The following is an 18,767-nucleotide window of genomic DNA, read 5'->3' on the forward strand; positions in this document are numbered from 1 at the left end:
TGGAGCCCAGTTTACTGACAAATCTGAAAGTAATTCAGATCTTGGACTCACAGAAGCAAACATTGCTGATGTTGCTGCCATTCAGCCCCTAAATAACTCCATGTAAAGCTGGTATCTCCATGTTTATGTAGAGATATGACGAGGTGCCAAAAAGAGTCTGAAGCATGACTATGCACATCACAAATACAGAGCAAAGCACTCTCTGCAATAAGTTTCAATCTCCCTTTCTCTTTTTTTCTACCTCCACTCTGGCCAAAGTGATAGGTGGATATACAAGTGTAGTAATAAACTGGATCACCAATTCCTGGCATAATGAATACCATGTAGATCAGTCTCCTCAGTTGTGAATCTTATTTATTGAAAGACTGCAGAAGGTTGTGGTAAATCTGGGTTGAATCTCAGACAGTTTGCAGTCCTCACATTCTAATGAAGCATTCAACAATGAACCATCTGCCATTCATAATGTAACACAGCCTCAACACAGAGATGACCTGGGTTTGAATGGAACCCAATTCAAAAATATCAACCTGGGACTTTAGGATAAAAACACTTTTTGGTATAAAATGGGAAATGTTTTTAATACTTCTCCTCATTCTTCATAATAACTTACCATCTTTTTTTGGTTTTTGACAAGAGGAAGAAAAACTGTAAAAGGCCCCATTTTACTTAATGTTAATAAGCATCCATTATCTGAAAAGATTAAAGAAAATAGTATGAAAAATACTTTTGCATTTCTTCTTTCAAAATTAACAAAACTGATTTATTATGAAGAAAAAAAACATTAACATGACAATGAAACTGCTTCTTAAATTAATATTGGCCCAGAATTTGTTCTCAAAATAACCATAAGACCAATGGTCATGTTTGCACAAGCAGCAGCTTAAATAGTATGACTGGTGTGTGCCAAGGAGATAATGAATGCATCAGGTGCCGAGGAGAATCAAGAAGGGGATATAGGGAAGTGATCCAATGGAGCACGAGGATACGGGTGGATTGGGAGGAATTGCAGGAGAAGCTGGGGGTGTCCACTTAGGACAAGAAGAAACTGCCTTGAGCGATAGCCTTAGTGGGATGGCCCTTTCACTAGCTTTGGTGAATGCCTTAACCCTCTGGTCTTCAAGGTACATCATTCGTCAGCCTCAAACGCAAAGTAGAATTTTGTTCATGTGATGCCAACCACACATTGTCCACCAGTTAATGTTACCAGACAGCATCTATGGAAATGCATATGAAGGACTTGGATCCATGATCTGGAGTTGCACTGTGCACACACAAAATATCCATTTGTGATTACCTTTAAGGTAAAATGCACTTGCATAACACTTCAAAATGTTGCAGTAGTTGAGAATTTCCAGGCCAGTGTCTGGTGGCATTTACAATGATTCCAGCTCCCGTAAATGCAACAGCTAGATGGAGCATGAGGATTCAGCACGATAGTTTGAGAATATTTGAGAAATTTACCGAACATTGTAATTGGTGCAGTACTATACTGGTAGGGGATTAGTTTTTGGATCACTTCCCTTAGAGGACCAATGCACTTCCGTCCATCTCCAATCTGACCTGGTTTGCAGACGCACCTGAATAGTAAGAAAACAAGCAGATTTAAAATCAATCATTGTGAGCCAATCACTGACTTGCTGCCAGAAAAAGTAACAAATGCTTCTTCCACGTGAAAGCTAAAAATGGGTTACTTAATGAATTTTATCACTCCTATGCACAGTGTTAATAAGTTTCTTGGATCCAGCCAAAGCCAATTCAAAAATCTGTCTGGAAACATCAGAGACTACAGATGCTGGGATCTAGAGCAAAAAAACAAGCTGCTGGAGTAACTCGGTGGGTCAACCAGCATCGGTGGAGGCAAAGAGATGTATACTTTTTCAGGTAGAGATCCTGCATCAGGACTCAGGCTCTCAACCCAAAACATCGACCATCCCTTTGCCTCCAATGATGCTGCTTAGAATATAGAACAGTACTGCACAGGAACAAGCCCTTCAGCCCACGACGTCTGTGTTTATAATGATGCCAAATTAAAGTAATCCCATCTGCCTGCATGTGATCCGTATCCCTCCATTCCCTGCAAATTAATGTGCCTGTCTAATTGGAGTATTGTGTTCAGTTCTGGTCACCTCATTATAGGAAGGATGTGGAAGCTTTAGGGAGGGTGCCGAGGAGATTCACCAGGATGTTGCCTGGATTGGAGAGCATGCCTTATGAGGATAGGTTGAGTGAGTAGGGCTTTTCTCTTTGAAGCGAAGGAGGACGAGAGGTGACTTGATAGAGGTGTACAAGATGATAAGAGGCATTCATCGAGTGGACAGTCAGAGACTTTTCCCCAGGGCGAAAATGGCTAACACAAGGGGGCATAATTTTAAGGTAATTGGAGGAAGGTATAAGGGGAATGTCAGAGGCAAGTGTTTTTGTTTTACACAGAAAGTGGTGAATGTGTGGAACGCACTGCCAGCAGAGGTTCGGGGGGGGGGGGGGGGGGGGCAGATGCACTAGGGACACTTAAGAGACTCTTAGATAGCCACATGAATAATAGAAAAATGGAGGGTTATGTGGGAGGGAAGGGTTAGACAGAACTTAGAGCAGGATAAAATGTCAGCACAACACTGTGGGCCATAGGGCCTGTACTGTGCTGTAGTGTTCAATGTTCTATGTAAATTTCTCTTTAAAACTCCATAATCATGTCTGCTTCCACCACAGTTTCTGGCAGTGCATTCCAGGCACATACCTCTCTGTGTAAAAAAAAAACTTAACCCACACATCTCCTTTAAACTTTCACCCTCTCACCTTAAAGCTATGCCCTCTAGCTTTTGACATTTCTACCCTGGGGAAAAGACTCTGATTGTCTACCCTACCTACACCTCTCATAATTTTATAAAATTCTATCAGGTCTTTCACCAGCCTCCAATGCTCCAAAGAAAACAATCAAGTTTGTCCAACCTCTTCTTATAGCTAATATTCTCTAATCCAGGCAGCACCCTGGTGAACCTCTTTTGCACCCTCTCCAGAGCCTCAACATCCTTCCTGTAATGGCCGACCACAACTGCACACAAATACTTGACCTGCTAAGTTCTTCCAGCAGTTTATTCTTTGCTCAAAAATCTGTCTGTTGGTGACAAAAGGATAAGTTTTCTTCATTTAGAGCACTATCATAAATTTGTTGCAAATGACAGAGTGAAATTCTTCATGAACACATTTAATAGAATAATGGGTTGAATTCTGGACAAGTGTGATATTATAAACTTGAGGTCCGCTGCTTTCACAAAGTCTTGAAACCAGTGAAAAGCTTCCCACAAAGCTTGCATGCATTTACGTAAAAGAGCTTCGATATTCTATCAATGAATGCTCCTCTTGTCCTACAAAACTCTTTTAAAAACTCATGGTCTGAAGATTCGCCACTAAATCCCAGGATCCCAAAGCAGGATAATGTGTCCAATGCTGAAAGAACAGGAGAAAATAGAGGACTTTCCACCAGTTCCACAAAAGTCTAAGGTTCTGCCTATTTATATGACACACTAGGAGCTCCAACATGCAAGATGATGCCCAAAGGCATGCAACCGATGCCTGGACACTGCTTCTGTGACTTTGGACCATGCACACAAACCATGGACACTGTGGGTCATTATGGTAGAAGTAGTTATGCATTAGACTTGTGAGTGCAGCTTCAGTACAATTCAGAGGGGACATGCCCGAATAGGGCTGGCATGAGGACTCTAGTGAAGGGAGTACATCTCAGTTAGATCTTGAAGTTAAGTATTTAACTGTCACTGTGGCTCTCCATTGAGCCCTCTACCTCAACCTCCTAGTGATCTGCACTGACAACCCTCATCAATCTGCTGCCTGATCCCTCCACCAACGCTGAACTGATTTGTCAGCGCAACCCTCACCTGGATACACCTAATCATCTCCAGCCCCACACCCAATTCCCCACAAACTTCTAGCATTGTAATCCAGACTACCCACAATCCCACCTCCAATCCCTGCCAGCCCTGGAACATGGCCCCCCCAAATGATGATCACAACCATTCTCACCAGCCGATAATATCATTTGCAGCTCCATGGCCAAATGATTCTACCCCATCCACCAGCCAGTTCCCTTATCCTTCAGCCCACTCTGGGTTCTCGAACTCTTGATCTCACCAGCCCTGCGACCCAGACCCAGTGTCATTTAGTTTCATGTTCTCTGCCAAGAATGGAGTTTCAGTGTTCAAAGCCCATACAAACTACATTCTGGACCTCACGCACTACTGAATTTTGCAGTGGCAATCTCTCAATTAAAATTTTCATTCACTTTTATTTAGCTATTTCAAGATGTATTGGTATTAGTATTAGAATTGGTTTAATATTGTCATATGTACCGAGATACAATGAAAAGCTTTTGTTTGCATGCTATCCAGACAGATCATTCCATACACAAGTACATTAAGGTAGTAAAAAGGGAAACAAAAAGCAGAATATTGTGTTACAGTTACAGAGAAAGTGCAGGGCACGTAGACAAATAAAGTGCAAGGGCCACGACAAGGTGTATTGGGAGATCAAGAGTTCATCTTTTAGCGTATGAGAGGTACAGCGTACGTCACTAGCAAGACCAGCATTTATTGCTCACTCCTAATTGCCCTTGAGATGGCAGCGGTTTGGTATGTTCCTCAACTACTGCAGTCCTTCAATGACGTGGGGAGGTAATTCTGGGACATGGCTCCAACAATGACGAAGGCGCAGCAATATATTTCTGAACTTGCAGGAGGTGGTGTTCCCATGCAGCTGCTGCCCTTCTCCTCCTTGGTGATAGAGGTTGCATATTAGGGAAGTGTTTGTCAAGTAGCCGAGGTTCATAATAGTGGTGTATTTTGTGGACAGCACACACTGCAGCCATGGTGCACCAGTGGAGGAGGAGGCGAAAATTCACAATGGTAGATAGAGTGGGCTGCTTTATCCTGGATACTGCTGAGTTTGTTGAGGGTTGTTGTCTCAGGCAAGTGGAGACACTTCATCATGCTACAATGCTTTGAAGACAGCAGAAAGATTTTGGGTTCCCTGAAGGTGAGTCACTTGCCACAGGATATCCAGACACTGACCTGTTTTTGTATGCAGCTGGTCCAGTTGAGATTCTGATCAATGGCGATTCCCCTAGGTGTTGATGGTGGAGATGGTAGTTCCATTGAACATTAAGAAGTGATGGCTAGGGTCCCTCCTGTTAGAGACAGTTACTCTCTGGTTCTTGTGTGGTCTTCAGAAAAGATAGGGAAGAGAATTAAGGAGTGGAGGGAGGTGATGAATGGCAGACAGGTGGGAGTACTGATTAAGGGAAGTATGCCGCACTGGAAAGAAAGCATATCCTGGAGTGGTGAAGGACAAAATCTACCTATAGATAAGAAAAAATATGCACAGTCCAGGAATATCTTAATGGCCTTCATTTAAACTGCTTCGCATATCCCAGCCATTTCTCCATGAAGTCATCAACCAGTGTACCATGAATGAAGTAGGATTAAAAATCTGCTCTTTAAAAAAAGACACAGTTGCAGCTTCAGCCCTGGACACTCATTTTAAATTAAATCTCATAGGCAAATCAGTGCCCATGTTCTCAAGAATTTTGCTCTACCCATCACCCATTTTCAATTATGCAAAGAACAGCCAACTATTGAAAATTTTTCACTCACTTCCATCTTTCAGTCACTGCTTACCATGATTTGTCCGTATGCATTTCACCATTCTCTCTGAATATTCAAATAGTACCATATACTAATAATGGCTCATTACCTGCAGATAATACTTACTTGAAGTTTCCAGGTGATACTGTTACGCACTTTGCTGTCTTATTGCAGAGAGATGGCTTGCAAACTTCTCTCAGGCTGCAACCTTCTGAAGGATTGTTGCCAATGAATCCATCTTTGCACTTGCAAGATGACTTTAAAGAAAGGAAAATTCCATTGTAATCTTCAACTGTGATAAACACAGCAGAGGCTACAGATATTTAATCTGAAATCATGCATGTACCACATAAGTTCCTAATTCTCATAGCTCTCATCCAAGTTCCTCAGGTGAAGAATATTCTCTACTACTCCATGGAAGTAGGCATTCTTTTAGTGTAAGCCTCTGTATTGGATAGAAGATAGATTTTGGGAAATCTATATCTTGCCCTCATCTGTCATTAACCATGCACAAATGCAGCCATTTCCTTCCTTCATAGCTCAGAGCAAGTGGAGTCAATTCCGATTTCCCCCCTTGTTCCTCCACCATAGATTGAATTTGGAGCTTTCCAATCTCAGTGATTCCTATGATATATTTCTGAACAAAGTTGGAGGAAAGTAAACCAAACAAGTTCATCTAACTTATAACTTAATAACAAACTTTACTTTTAGTGAGTAACCAACATGGCAATTCCATAATTGAAAAGGTCATTAACATGCATATCGTACCCAGTAATGAATTAAATGTACCTGTCCTGGACCCTCATACTTGCAGGTGGTAGAATTTTCAGGGCAACCACCATTGTCTATGCTGCAAGGGTTAACTGGCCAACACAGCTTTCCATTTCCATGGTAACCAGGATGACAGGTACATTGGTATTTCCCTTCACCAAAGTATTCACACTCTGCATTCTCGTCACAGATGTTCATAGTACATGGATTTAATGCTAGAGTACAGAATCACAAATAAAGGATTTTTACATAAAATGCTGAACATTAATGGATGTTAAAAAATGTTTTGTACATCAACTATTGTTGACATCAGAACTGGAGCTGCTCAGAGTGGACGAAAGAGCTTATATCATAATTTCACCATAACAAAATAGGGCTAACAGTTACCACAGTGAATCATAGAAGTATACAGCATAGAAGCAGGTCTTTTCAGCCCACCTTGTCCATGCTAACCATGATGCCTAACTATGCTAATCCCATCTGTCTCAATTAGGTCTATATCCCTCTACTCCCTTCCTCTCTAGCTGTCTGTTCAAATACCTCCATTACCTCCTCTGGCAGCCCATTCAAGATATTCACCACTCTGGGTATGGAAAAACTTCCTCCCCAGATCTCCTTTTAATTTCTCCCCTCTCACCAGAAACCTTTGTCCTCTAGTTCTAGACTCCCCTGGCCAGGGGAAAGATTCTAACCATCTACCCTATCTATGCCTCTCATACCCCTCACCCTCCTATATTCCAGTAAGAATAAACCCAGCCTATCCAATCCCTCTTTATAACTACAGCTCTCAATTCCAGGCAACATCCTGGTAAATCTTTTCTGCACTCTCTCTATTGCTACCACATCTTTCCTGCAGTGTGGTTACCAGAACTATACATAATACTCTAAGTATGGTCTAACCAAATTTTTGACATTGGCATTAACCAGCGCGTCACCATTAACTTAAGAGGAAGCATACTCTAATTCATACTCTAATTCTTACTTCCTTTATCCAAACATATTAGCAAGACTATCCATTATTTAAGTACAAGATCAGATTTAATACAAGCCTGAAAACAAGTCAGAACACTCAGGATTTGTGAAAACAATACCCATACAAAAGCAAGGTGACAGTAAAGATACTTGGTGAATTGACATTATATTTTCAGAGGCAAAATAAATCTTTTAAGTAGATAGAAAATTTGCTGAAATTTCAGTAAAGAAGACAAGCATTTCATCCACTGTATCTATTAATGAACCCACTTCACATCTGCCTAATATTACAAATCAACTTTTTCCTCGGGTCTTTTAAGAATTTTTTCCTTAAATGTTTACCTAATTCCCAATGACAGTGACAAATATCAACTGGTCCTGAAAGATAATCAGCTCAATGAAAGATGCCTTTTGTTGGTCTTCCAAAGAAAATATCAGTCCACAACTGAATGTTTCCACACTCCAAGAGCTTGGACCACTGAAACTTGATGCAGCTGCCGCAAAGACTCATTGGGAAAGGCCACAGCTTAAGGTTCTCTTTCCATTACACAAGATGGGTTGGAATCTATGAATAACTCTCAGGCTGTTTCTAGTGAAGTGCATGTTAAGGAAATAACATGTTGTTCTGATACAAACTTAAGTTTGCAATTACATTGTCTACTGTTCTACAGGAATATAATGTTTCCAACTGTGAACAGTGACATGCAAGTATTCTGTGTTATTGTAAATTTGATGAAAAAAGTACATTTCTGGAAAAAAGTTTATGCAATTTCCTCTTAAATGTCATGTTGAGTCAATTTTAATATCAGAGATTGCAAAATCTTATAACCTTTCGAGTTGTATTTCTGCAAAATTTCCTCTGTTTTCATTACTTCTTTATGTCTCATTACCTATTCTTTCAAGTCCCGTCAGAACTATGATCATTTCCACAAGGGTTTGCTCTCACCTTGTCTACATTAATGACTGAAGTTCCAATTATAACCACTCATCTCTGGTATCCTGCTAGAAAATCTACATGAGGTCAAATTTCATTGGTGGTTTCCTAATTCTAGGAAAATCTGTGTTTTTAATGATATCACTTAATAATTCATTCTTTTTGTTTTTCTTGCACAGATGGTTTGGTCCAGGAAACATGCCATTTTGTTGAGAAATTAAATCACTTGGAGTCAGGCAAACATGCAAGAATTCCTTTTAGGATTGCTATTACTTTCGGATCCTAGGGTAATTCACACACTGTTATATATCTCTATACACAGAATATCATCAGCTTTCACAAGTAATGAGCTAATGAAACACCTAACTACTGCAAATGGGAAGAGATCTACACCCGTGTCTATTCAATTATTTGATATTCTTTGGAAGAAGATTAATAATGGATTGCAGGATTTAGTCACTTATTCATCTTCAAAGTGGTTCAGCAGTCGGCCCAGGCACCACAGGCAGGAGTCTGACTGAAATACAAAAGACTGCTGGGTTTAACAGCACAATGGCAATCTGTGATGGGCAAATCAGTCTATCCAACATGTCCTTTCAGTAATGGTTTGTCTCACCATTGCATTCTCTATTATTTCCTTATGTTTGGTTGACAGTGCTCTGTGGCATCTCCTGCACTGACAATGTTACTCAGAGAATGTGACAACAGAAAGAGCATAACATGTCTATCCTAAAATAAAAGACAAAAAATACTGGAAATGTTCAGCAGGTCAGGCTGCATTTATGGGAAGAGAAACAGCTGACATTTCTCCAGCAATTTGTGTTATCATCTTAAATTTCCAGCATCTGCAGTATTTTTTTTAAAATTTTCATGTCTGTCCCAAGATGGTCTCCAAATGCTCTTCCACAGCCCTTTACTGTACCTTTCATCTTTTAAAAAATATTTTATCGCCTTTTGTTTCACAGATTCTGCTTCTACCTTTGTTCAGTCTTCCATTTCTTATTTCACCACTGACATTTTTCACCTTATCAGTAATTTCTCATCACTTAGAGCACTTTAATCAGATCTCTTGGTTAGTCTCAAGAAATGGAGGCCACTAACCAGCTTTCCTGATGTAGACAAATTAAGAAAAATACAGGTAATGTGTTAAGTATTTGCTCATAGCATTGCAACCAAACAATAATTTAAACCAGCAAGATCTACAGCTGAAAGGCATGACCACCAGAAAATGGGGATAAGAAATGGAGGTGAAGATAATTCAGATGAATGTATCCATTCTACATGCAGGCAGAAAAGCAGAGCAGCATTTAAATCTGTTATTGCCAGTAGGAAAATAAATTAAAAACAAAATAGGAAATTTGCCCAAAAATTAATTTCCACTGTCAAACTTTCAGTGGAATTCTATAAAAATTGTTAGGCATCAAGAGGATTAAACAATCTTACCCACACACATTCCTGCAATGTCCTGAAAACCAGGCATACATGAACAGGTTAACTTTCCTGTCTTTTCTTCAATGCACTGTGTGTTGTTTCCACATTGCAGGGTCTTGCAAGCAGGCATCTCTGGGATAAATCAACAGACATTTATTTTCAACCTTTTAACATTGAATTGAGTGATAGAACACAAGAGGAGGCAAATATCCCACCAGATCAATAGGACAAGCTCTTTGAATTTGGGCTGTTTTTATGCTTTGAACAGAATAATTACATTGTTCATGAAAATAAATGGGGTCCAGCTAAAAGATGAAAACACTTACAAGTTATCAGTAAACCTGGATTTGTTTTAATCCCAATATGTTGCATATGAAGCACTGGATCTCCGACAGCAGAATTTTGCTTGTTCCTTATTATTTTTGTATAATCTCTTTGTGCTGAAGGGTGTTGGCAACAAAACACATTATTTCCCATTGTGGGCACTCCTGGCAACCAAGTATTTCCTAGACCAGGCATGGCAAGGCTACATGCAGATTAAAGTTAATTCTACACCTTTCCTACACTATCCTTCCATTTCCCCATATGAAAGACATTAAAGCAATGGGATTTTTTTTCTAGTTCCCATATCAGTCTCAGATTTAACGAGTTGGAATTTTTCTTTTACTTGGAACGTTCCTCAGAGGGAGAAGAAGTGATTTTCACTTCACTGCTCTGCATACGTTCAAAGCCAATGAATAGACTTAAATGTGCCAGCCAATGTATAACCTGGCACCCGAATTTCACAATCTGCTGCCTGGTATCTTTATTAATAGCGCCTCGAGCACCAAAGGTCTGAGTAACTTCTATTATTGAAAGTATTTAAATCCCATTAATGCTTTCCAGTAGACTTATAATAGGAGGACTAACCCCTGCTATCCTCCTACAAAGGTCAAAAAAATTAATGTATTACTGATTTTCACTAGTTTGGAATCTGATCTACAGGAGAGCCAGTGTGATGAATTAAACTGGCACTCAAAGGAATCTTGGAGTTTTTTCAGAAAGGTATATAGTTTAAAAGAACTAAACCAGTAGAAAAGGAGGAAATTCATAACAGTGTTAATAAAACTGTTCTCTCAGACTCAATTCATTTAATAATTGCAATGAGTTTCTTCCCCCCCCCCCATTTATTGGCCAATGACTATTGCCCAACTCTAATAGCCCTTGAGAAGGTGACGACAACCAAATTCGGCTGTCTAGATCATTACAAGTCTAGTAATTTAGCGACTGGGCTACCGTACCCCATTGGAAAGCAAAATTGATCGTGGTACAAAATGGACATCGTCCCATTTTCTGTCAGCTTCTGTTGTGAGAAATCCACATGGCTGTCACGTGACAGTAACATCACTGACCCCCGCTGACTGGAGGACAGCATTGCTCCTCTGATCGGAAGTGATACTACTGTCAATCAAGGTGCGACTCCACCCACCCCTCAGGTGTGGGAGTACCTTTTGCCTCTGAACTTGCCTGACCACTTTGAACTTGCCTGACCAGTACCCTTTGTCTCTGAACCTGCCTGACCATTGGCTGTGGCAGGAACCTTTGTCTTTGACTCCCACACCATTGGCTCATTTAAATCACAACAGTGAGGCTCCACCCAGCCTCCTAGCACCATAAAAAGGGCTGCATCCACTAGCCCTTCCTCTTTTGATGACCCCAGGAGTAGTGAGACAATGCTGCAGAGATCATTGGTAAGAGTGCGTCACCACATGGTCAGGGAGCATTTCACTCAGACTCAGGGAGTGTTAAGGGCCACTGCTAGTGTGGGATGGGCATTGAAGTGTTATATCCTGAAGTTGTACATTGTTACTGTGTACTTGTGTGTATCAGTATGTGTGAGTGTATTTTACCCCAGTTGCGATTTCCCTCTCGTGTTCGTGATATCCTGTGCATGAGTGAGCGTGTGTCTGTTCCCATCCATTCTGTCCCGCATTTGCCTTTGTGATTAAACTAGTTTTGGTCTGCAAAGCTCGTGTTCAGAGTCCTTGATCCTTAAGACAGAAAAGAACCATTTCACACAACAGTTTCCTGATAGGTTAACATTGAATTGAGTGACAGCCATAAGGAGGCAACAATGCCTCCATCTCTGTATTTTTATCCTACCTACATTAAGAAAGAATGCTTACCTTGATCACATTCTGGCCCGGTGTAGCCAGAAAAACAAATGCAGCTTCCATTGCCATTAATCCCATTGCTGCAGACTCCATGTACACATTTGCATCCTTTGGATAAACACAGCCAACAACAATACAGTGAAACATAGTGAATATCATTCTAAGTATTCATTTCTATTGCCATCAAATTTTCACTTGCGCAATCTTAAGTGCATTTATAACAAGCCTTCCCAAATTATTTTCCTAAGTGACTCCATTTTAAGTTTTGAAATTTCACACAACCCCAAAAGCCAACTAAAACAAAAAAAAGCAGTCAAGCAAAAGAACGGAATTTTGGAAGCAGAGTAGGATGTACAGCTGCTGCTATACAGCACAATTAGCTGTCCTGATCGGAGGTCAAATTCTAAGCAAATGATTGCATAGTGGTTGACCCATATCGATCAGGAAAACAACAGATTTGATCTTCAATATTTCTGTAGCCTACTTACAGTCCAGTGACAGTCAAGATATGACTATTAGATTCAGTAGCCATGGTGAGAAAAGGATAAAGCAACTTGGGATCACGTCGCATGGATCTGGCCAACAGTCCTTACACACCAACTTCATGATTTTGGACTAGAAGTAAGTAACCTGCAGAGCACATGGGTCTTTGTTCAAAAAACAGCTTTCAATTACATAGGGTCTGCCTCGTCATTAGACTGTGGAGTCTGGTCTGGGGAACCTGCCTCAGTAGATTCTCTTAAAGTAAAATGCCACCCATCATGAAGCTTTCCCTCGGACATCCTCAACCCTGCCAATCCTGATCATGACATCCTTTCGAACACTCTGAACCAATTTGTCTTCTCAATCAATGTGGCACCAGAAAACTATTGCAATCACACAGCCAACTCCATCAACGTACTTGCTTCCCAAACCCCCTCCAAACTGATTCCTCGCTGATGTCCCCCACAGATCAACACCCAACCACCTCCAACCAAACTACCATCCAATCTCCTGGGGTATGGTTAATCTGAACAATGATCAGATCATGGCAACATCTAATGTTGGCATTGGATACGATAACTGGAAAACTGTAATTCCTCAACCCAGGTATTCAGAAACTTCAACACCTTTTCTGCTTTTATTTTCTCTGAAAATACACTGTAGGATCAAAATCACTAATGCCAGACCAAAAGTGGATGAAAAGGGAAATAACTTGCATTTTTTTTGTGATTTTCAGGTCTAAGGACATCCCTTAATACTTTGCAGCCAAAAGATATACCTTTGCAAGACCAGTCACTGCCAGATAATCTGTGCTGTTAAGGGACAATTATTGGCCATGATACCATGAGAATTTCCTCTGATAGAGCCATGTGATATTTTACATCCTTATAAGAGGACAGACATTGGCTTGGTTTCTTGCCTTGTCTGAAAGCTAGCACCTCGAGCAGTGTGGTATTCCACAAAGAATGAGCTTCCACAGCCCTGCAGGGTAGAGAATTCCAAAGATATACAACCCTCTGTGTGAAGAAGTTTCACCATCGCAAATCCAAATGGCCTTCCCTTTACTCTGAGACTGTGACTCCTGAGTTGAGACTCCTGGAGGGGAAACATCTGCCCTGCATTCAGCTGATTTGAGTCTTGTGAGCATTTTATAAGTTTCAGTTGCCCTGCATTCAGCCTATTGAGCACTGCAAGCATTTTATAAGTTTCAATGAGATCACTTCTCATTTTCCTAACCTCTAGAGAACACAGGCCTAGCCTACTCAATCTCTCCTCTAACAGCAAACCTGCCAATCCTGGAACCAGTCTCATGTGCCAGGAGTTTACGCCAAGGGCAATCAACATGCGCCAGGAGCTTTAAAAATTATAACAACCACTCCTCCATATGTTGATTGTATCAGCAATGATCTACTAAAAGCAATGATTCTATTGAATGGAAAATACTGCAGATGCTGGAAATTTTAAAGCAGAAAATGCTGATGGAATTCAGCAAATCAGCCAGCATCTGTGGAGAAATGAATATAGAGTTAACTTTGCAGGCAATTGACCTTTCAACAGAATTTTCAGCATGTACAGCAGATTCCATTGATGCTACACTAGACTTTTCTCTGATAAATGATATTAAACCAAAACACGAATTCGCACCTTCAACATTGCCAAAAGCTCTGGTTCATCAACTCTACATCAGCAGCAATTACTGTGGGAGTGGAAACTGAATCAGCACAGAAACAGGCCCTTCGGCCCAAATCATCCATGCCAACCAAGATGTCTATCTGAGCTAGTCCCATTTGCCTGCTTTTGACCCATATCCCTCTAAACCTTTTCTATCCATACACCTGTCAAAATGCCTTTTAAACATCATAATTGTACCTGCCTCTACAGGCTCTTCATTTGTTAAAATCAAACTTAAGGCCAGAAGGCTGCAAAGTAGCAAATAGAAAGACAGGTGCCTAGAAATCTGATTTCACCTTTACTTTGGGTGTGCCAAATCAGATCCCCTCCAAAAAATTGGGGAACTTGTAAGAAAGCAGATATGTAGCATTGCTAGTATGTTTTCCCACCAAGGAAATACTAAAATGCAGCCTACGAAGATCCTAATTGGACCAGCCTACTCTCATTGCAGCTGCCAACACTTGGTTGTACAGGAGGCAGAGAAAGGGTCAACCTTTAATGACAGTCAGACCGCAGCGACGTACACCAGGGGTTCCGTGGAGAGAGAAGTTGCAGGGCAGAGCTTGCAGATTTTCCTCCAAAGGGCACTGAAGGACTCATAAGTAAGGCAGTTACCAAGAAGAAGGTTGTGTGTGCCAGGGTTGGTGGGGGAGTGGGGGGTAGAAGAAGACCTCCCAGAGACACCATAATGTCAGGAGGGGCTCAAGTTATCCCTGTCAGGAAAATCTCTGCTCAATGGAGCAGAATTGTAGGACATTTCACTGACCTCACTAGATGTGTCGAAGTGAGCTCCACACTATGCTACATAGTGTATTTGCATTCTGTAACTTATAGACTCACACACACATACCTCCCCACACACCCAACTCCTAGTCTCAAAGACACTTGCCACACTCACCCCTCTGCATTTCACATTGCTTCTCCTTGTGATCTCATCGTTCTAGGCAGGTAGGACTTTGCCTCTAGCCTGGTGAGAGGCTACACTACTCTTGCCTCCTGGTGGCTTCCCTTCTACTTCGCATTGGTATGCTCTTTGTCAGTGTTTCATTGTGAATAGTACATTCCTTTATAATGATCAAAAGTATACACCTTCATCACCATGCATGCTGCTGCAACACCATAAAGGTTGCTTGGGAACAGCTTCAGGATTGTGAGGAGAGGCCTCCTGTTTCATTACCATTTTTACAACTGAAACTGGAGCAGGAGGAGGAGGGGGATGATGAAGATAATGGCTAAAGGAGGCAATGGCAGCTGACACCCCATGGTAATGACCTCAGTAACCGGCACTGTGATGTACTAGCAAGACAGGATAGAAGGATGTGTGTCAGCGTAAGACCTACCAGGCAATAAGCGCCAGAACACAAGAAATGCAAGCAGGAACAGACCAACAGTCCTCAAGTCTGCCCTGTTATTCAACAAGATCAAAAGTTTAACATTCTATTAATTTAGGACTCAAACACTCTTTCAATGTGTAGAGAAAAGTCAGTGGTTTGGTAGCTGCTGGCATTGTTGGACTCCTGGTGATGCCTTGTGCAGTAAGGAAGTTAATGGCATGCTTTTGGGGTCAAATAGCACAGTCATAATGGTTAGCTTCAAGCCACTGAGGGATAATTTTCAAACAATATTGAGTGCTTCACTAATGCAGAGCACATGAATGTGAACTAAGTAAACCTAGAGCCATATCTGCCCTGTAATAAATATGACATCTGATTTTAACTTGATTCTTTTCCCAGAAATCTTCTGATCTACTTAGTCTGCTCTTCAAAGATTTTTAATGGCCCTCCCTGAAGGAGGTTTCCTCTTTCAATGCATCTCCCTAACCCCTGCCTGACAATCTGCTAAATATATTGACATAGTTGGTATTCCAGACTACAATGGCAATTATTGACTTATTGAGGTCAATCAACAAGTTAAAGTGTTGAATTGTTTGACCATTCACAGCACCAGCAGAATGGATCCCATCCAAGGAAAGTAGATTGTATATAGAGTTCAGGGTGCAAGGGCACTTCAAACAATCTGCCATCACCAAATATCACAAATCTCAGCCATTGAAAACCTGAGAACGTTGATATTGCTGCTCATCGATATATATGAAGCATACATATCGCATTCCAGCATCCAGTATTTCAGCATCTGCAGTCCTTTACTTCTCCCCTATATGAAGTATATTGCGTTTATGAATATTCTCTGTGGAATGGATCTGTGTATATGCATCCTGTCCAGTGGTCCCTGACCCCCACTGAGACACTTATAACGCCTCAACTGAAGCTACCATTCAAAATTGTTACAAGTAGTGTAACCACTGAAGCGACATTATGGTACTCAATCATTAGACTCCACAACGTGCACTCCTTGCTATAGGTTGCAGGCCGTGAGAACTTTGGGAGGTGTTGGTTAACCGATGGTTGTCTGCTGGATCTAGGTGCTCCAATTTATGTTGGGGAGGATTTGAAACACGCATTGCACAATGATCGATATGGGGAAATGCTTGATAGGCTAATATAGTTTACTATTGGTACAATTCCACCCAAGAATGATGAGAACAATTTATCCCAGACTGAATTAATTTTGCACTGAAAGAAATGATACACCATACTATTTCTAAGCAGTCGTGCTCTTCTTCGAGTGTACATTGAGCTTTTTTGGAAAAAATGTAGGTGAGCATGAGAGGTAAAAGTGAAACAGACTTTGTCTACTCCATCTAACTAAACATTCTAACCTTGAACAATTTATCTCTTAACTTCACTTCCTCTATAAAAGGTTTTGCTTTCACTTAACTTTACACTTGTTTAAAAGTTATTTTTCATCTGTGACGTCTCCCAGTTCCAACAAAAGGTCATCAATTAGCCCCATGTTCTTCACTCCCCAGATGCTTCCTGATTGACCGAGTGTTCCCAGCCTCTCCTGTTTTCATTTCTAATGAATGGAAGTTGTCACTTCATTACTGCACAACATTGCTTTCTTAACGGTTATATTAATAAACTGAGTATTGTTCATTCCACACTCAAGCAGGAAACCAGAGGCTAATGTCTCAGGTTCCTTAATTATATTTACAAGAACACGTTTGTTTTTTTTCCCTCAACACAATAGTGGATTCAAACGTCAAAAACAAAGTCACCATTAAGAGACCATTTTGTGCTATTTTGGAGCAATTAAATCAAGGTGAAACTAACAGCCCCATTTTCTTTTAGTTCATGCATTCTGCCAACTAGAAATCGATCCAATTTGCGCTTCTCATTAGACGGTAATGGCAGCTATTACCTCCAAAGGTGGACCTTAATCTCCCTTACACACCATGCCTGACAAAGATGGACACTAAGGTTTTTCTGAGGCTTCCACTAGTAGTGGGCTCCAAGGTAGAAGGCGAGGCCTTTATTTCGAATGCCTGATCACTAAATCTAAAATGGTCCATTAGAGGAAAAAGGCAGCCAGAAGAAACTACAGATACTGGAATCTGGAGCAAAGAACAATATGCTGGGGGAACTCAGCAGCTCAGGCAGAACCTGTGGTGGAGGGAAATGGACAGTCGCTATCTCAGGTCAAGACTGAAAGAGTAAAGGGGAGATAGCCAAGCATAAAGAGGTGAGAGGAAGGGGTGGAGCAAGAGCTGGCCAGCCCTCCCCTTTACCTCTTTATACTGACTATCTCCCCTCTATTCTCAGATGAAGAGTCTTGACCCAATACGTTGACTGTCCTTTTCCCTCCACACATGCTGCCAGACCCACCAAGTTCCTCCATCATCCTGTTTTTTTGCTCTTTATTTCAATATTATGTTAAGGTGGTTCCATGAGGTTGGGCTCAGTTTACCTAAAAAAAACTATGGACACAAGAAAGGGAAATTGCCTACTATGATGTGTCCTTAAACAAGGTCACTGCTGTTGCTACAGGCAAGTGCTTTGAAGTTTAGGTTTTGGCTGCCAGCATTTTGCTACTTGAGCTTTCGCCATTCTGAAGATTTTTTTTTCCCCTGTTGATGCCTTTTTGCTGAAGCCTGGGATTTGGCTCTGACCAACCTTCCTGGAGTCTGGGTAACTGAACCTCAGTACAAGCTGCAAATGCCAAACCTTAGTGGATGGAAATCCCATCATAATACCTTAGGAAATGAACAAGAAGGGCCAGTTCATCAAGATACACCACTGTCAGGTCCAACAACATTGCAAACAGGATAAACATTAAATCTCGAGGCCTACTGACAGAGACCTGCATACATGCAAGGAAAGAAAGCACAATCATTTGATAAGAGGCCCCTGCCCACATGCAGCATCCACTGAAGCACCAGCACACTTTTCCACGTCAGCAACACATCCTGCCCAAAATTTGAAGGTATTAAAGTCATGTCATCTCCAATCTCCTCCAGGCGTTGGTTTGTTTGCTCTCTACACAGTTACTCTTAACTGAACATTTCCAGTAATTTTTAAACAAAATTATTTATCTCCTTTGTTGTGGGTAACTCCTTGGTCTTGGTTTCTGCTGGGTCCAAATGATGTAGGATGCTTCTGAGCCAGCTTATCTTGGACAGGACCTCAAACAGTTAAGAGTAATCAACCCTTACATAGTGTGGCAGATGCCCACTTCCATCTGGGAGTGTACATGCTTGCAGTTTGGCGTTTTAGGATCTCGGAAAGTCTCAGCAGCTGACAAACAAACACAACATGACCCAACTTCTTGGCCTACGTTTGCTTTCAACAATACTCAAGG

General features: G+C 41.2%; 1 protein-coding gene across 1 annotated transcript in view; it reads right to left on the bottom strand.

Moving 5' to 3' along the window:
• The window catches only part of stab1 (stabilin 1), a 157,150-nt gene that overhangs the window by 120,691 nt on the left and 17,692 nt on the right, over positions 1-18,767 (bottom strand). Inside the window, 6 exon segments of the mRNA XM_052017592.1 lie at positions 611-690; positions 1,462-1,577; positions 5,781-5,911; positions 6,444-6,640; positions 9,775-9,894; positions 11,928-12,023. Of these exon segments, the coding sequence (XP_051873552.1) occupies positions 611-690; positions 1,462-1,577; positions 5,781-5,911; positions 6,444-6,640; positions 9,775-9,894; positions 11,928-12,023 (740 nt within the window).

The sequence above is a fragment of the Pristis pectinata genome, chromosome 6 (genome assembly GCF_009764475.1).
Source record: "Pristis pectinata isolate sPriPec2 chromosome 6, sPriPec2.1.pri, whole genome shotgun sequence".
NCBI classification, from domain to species: domain Eukaryota; kingdom Metazoa; phylum Chordata; class Chondrichthyes; order Rhinopristiformes; family Pristidae; genus Pristis; species Pristis pectinata.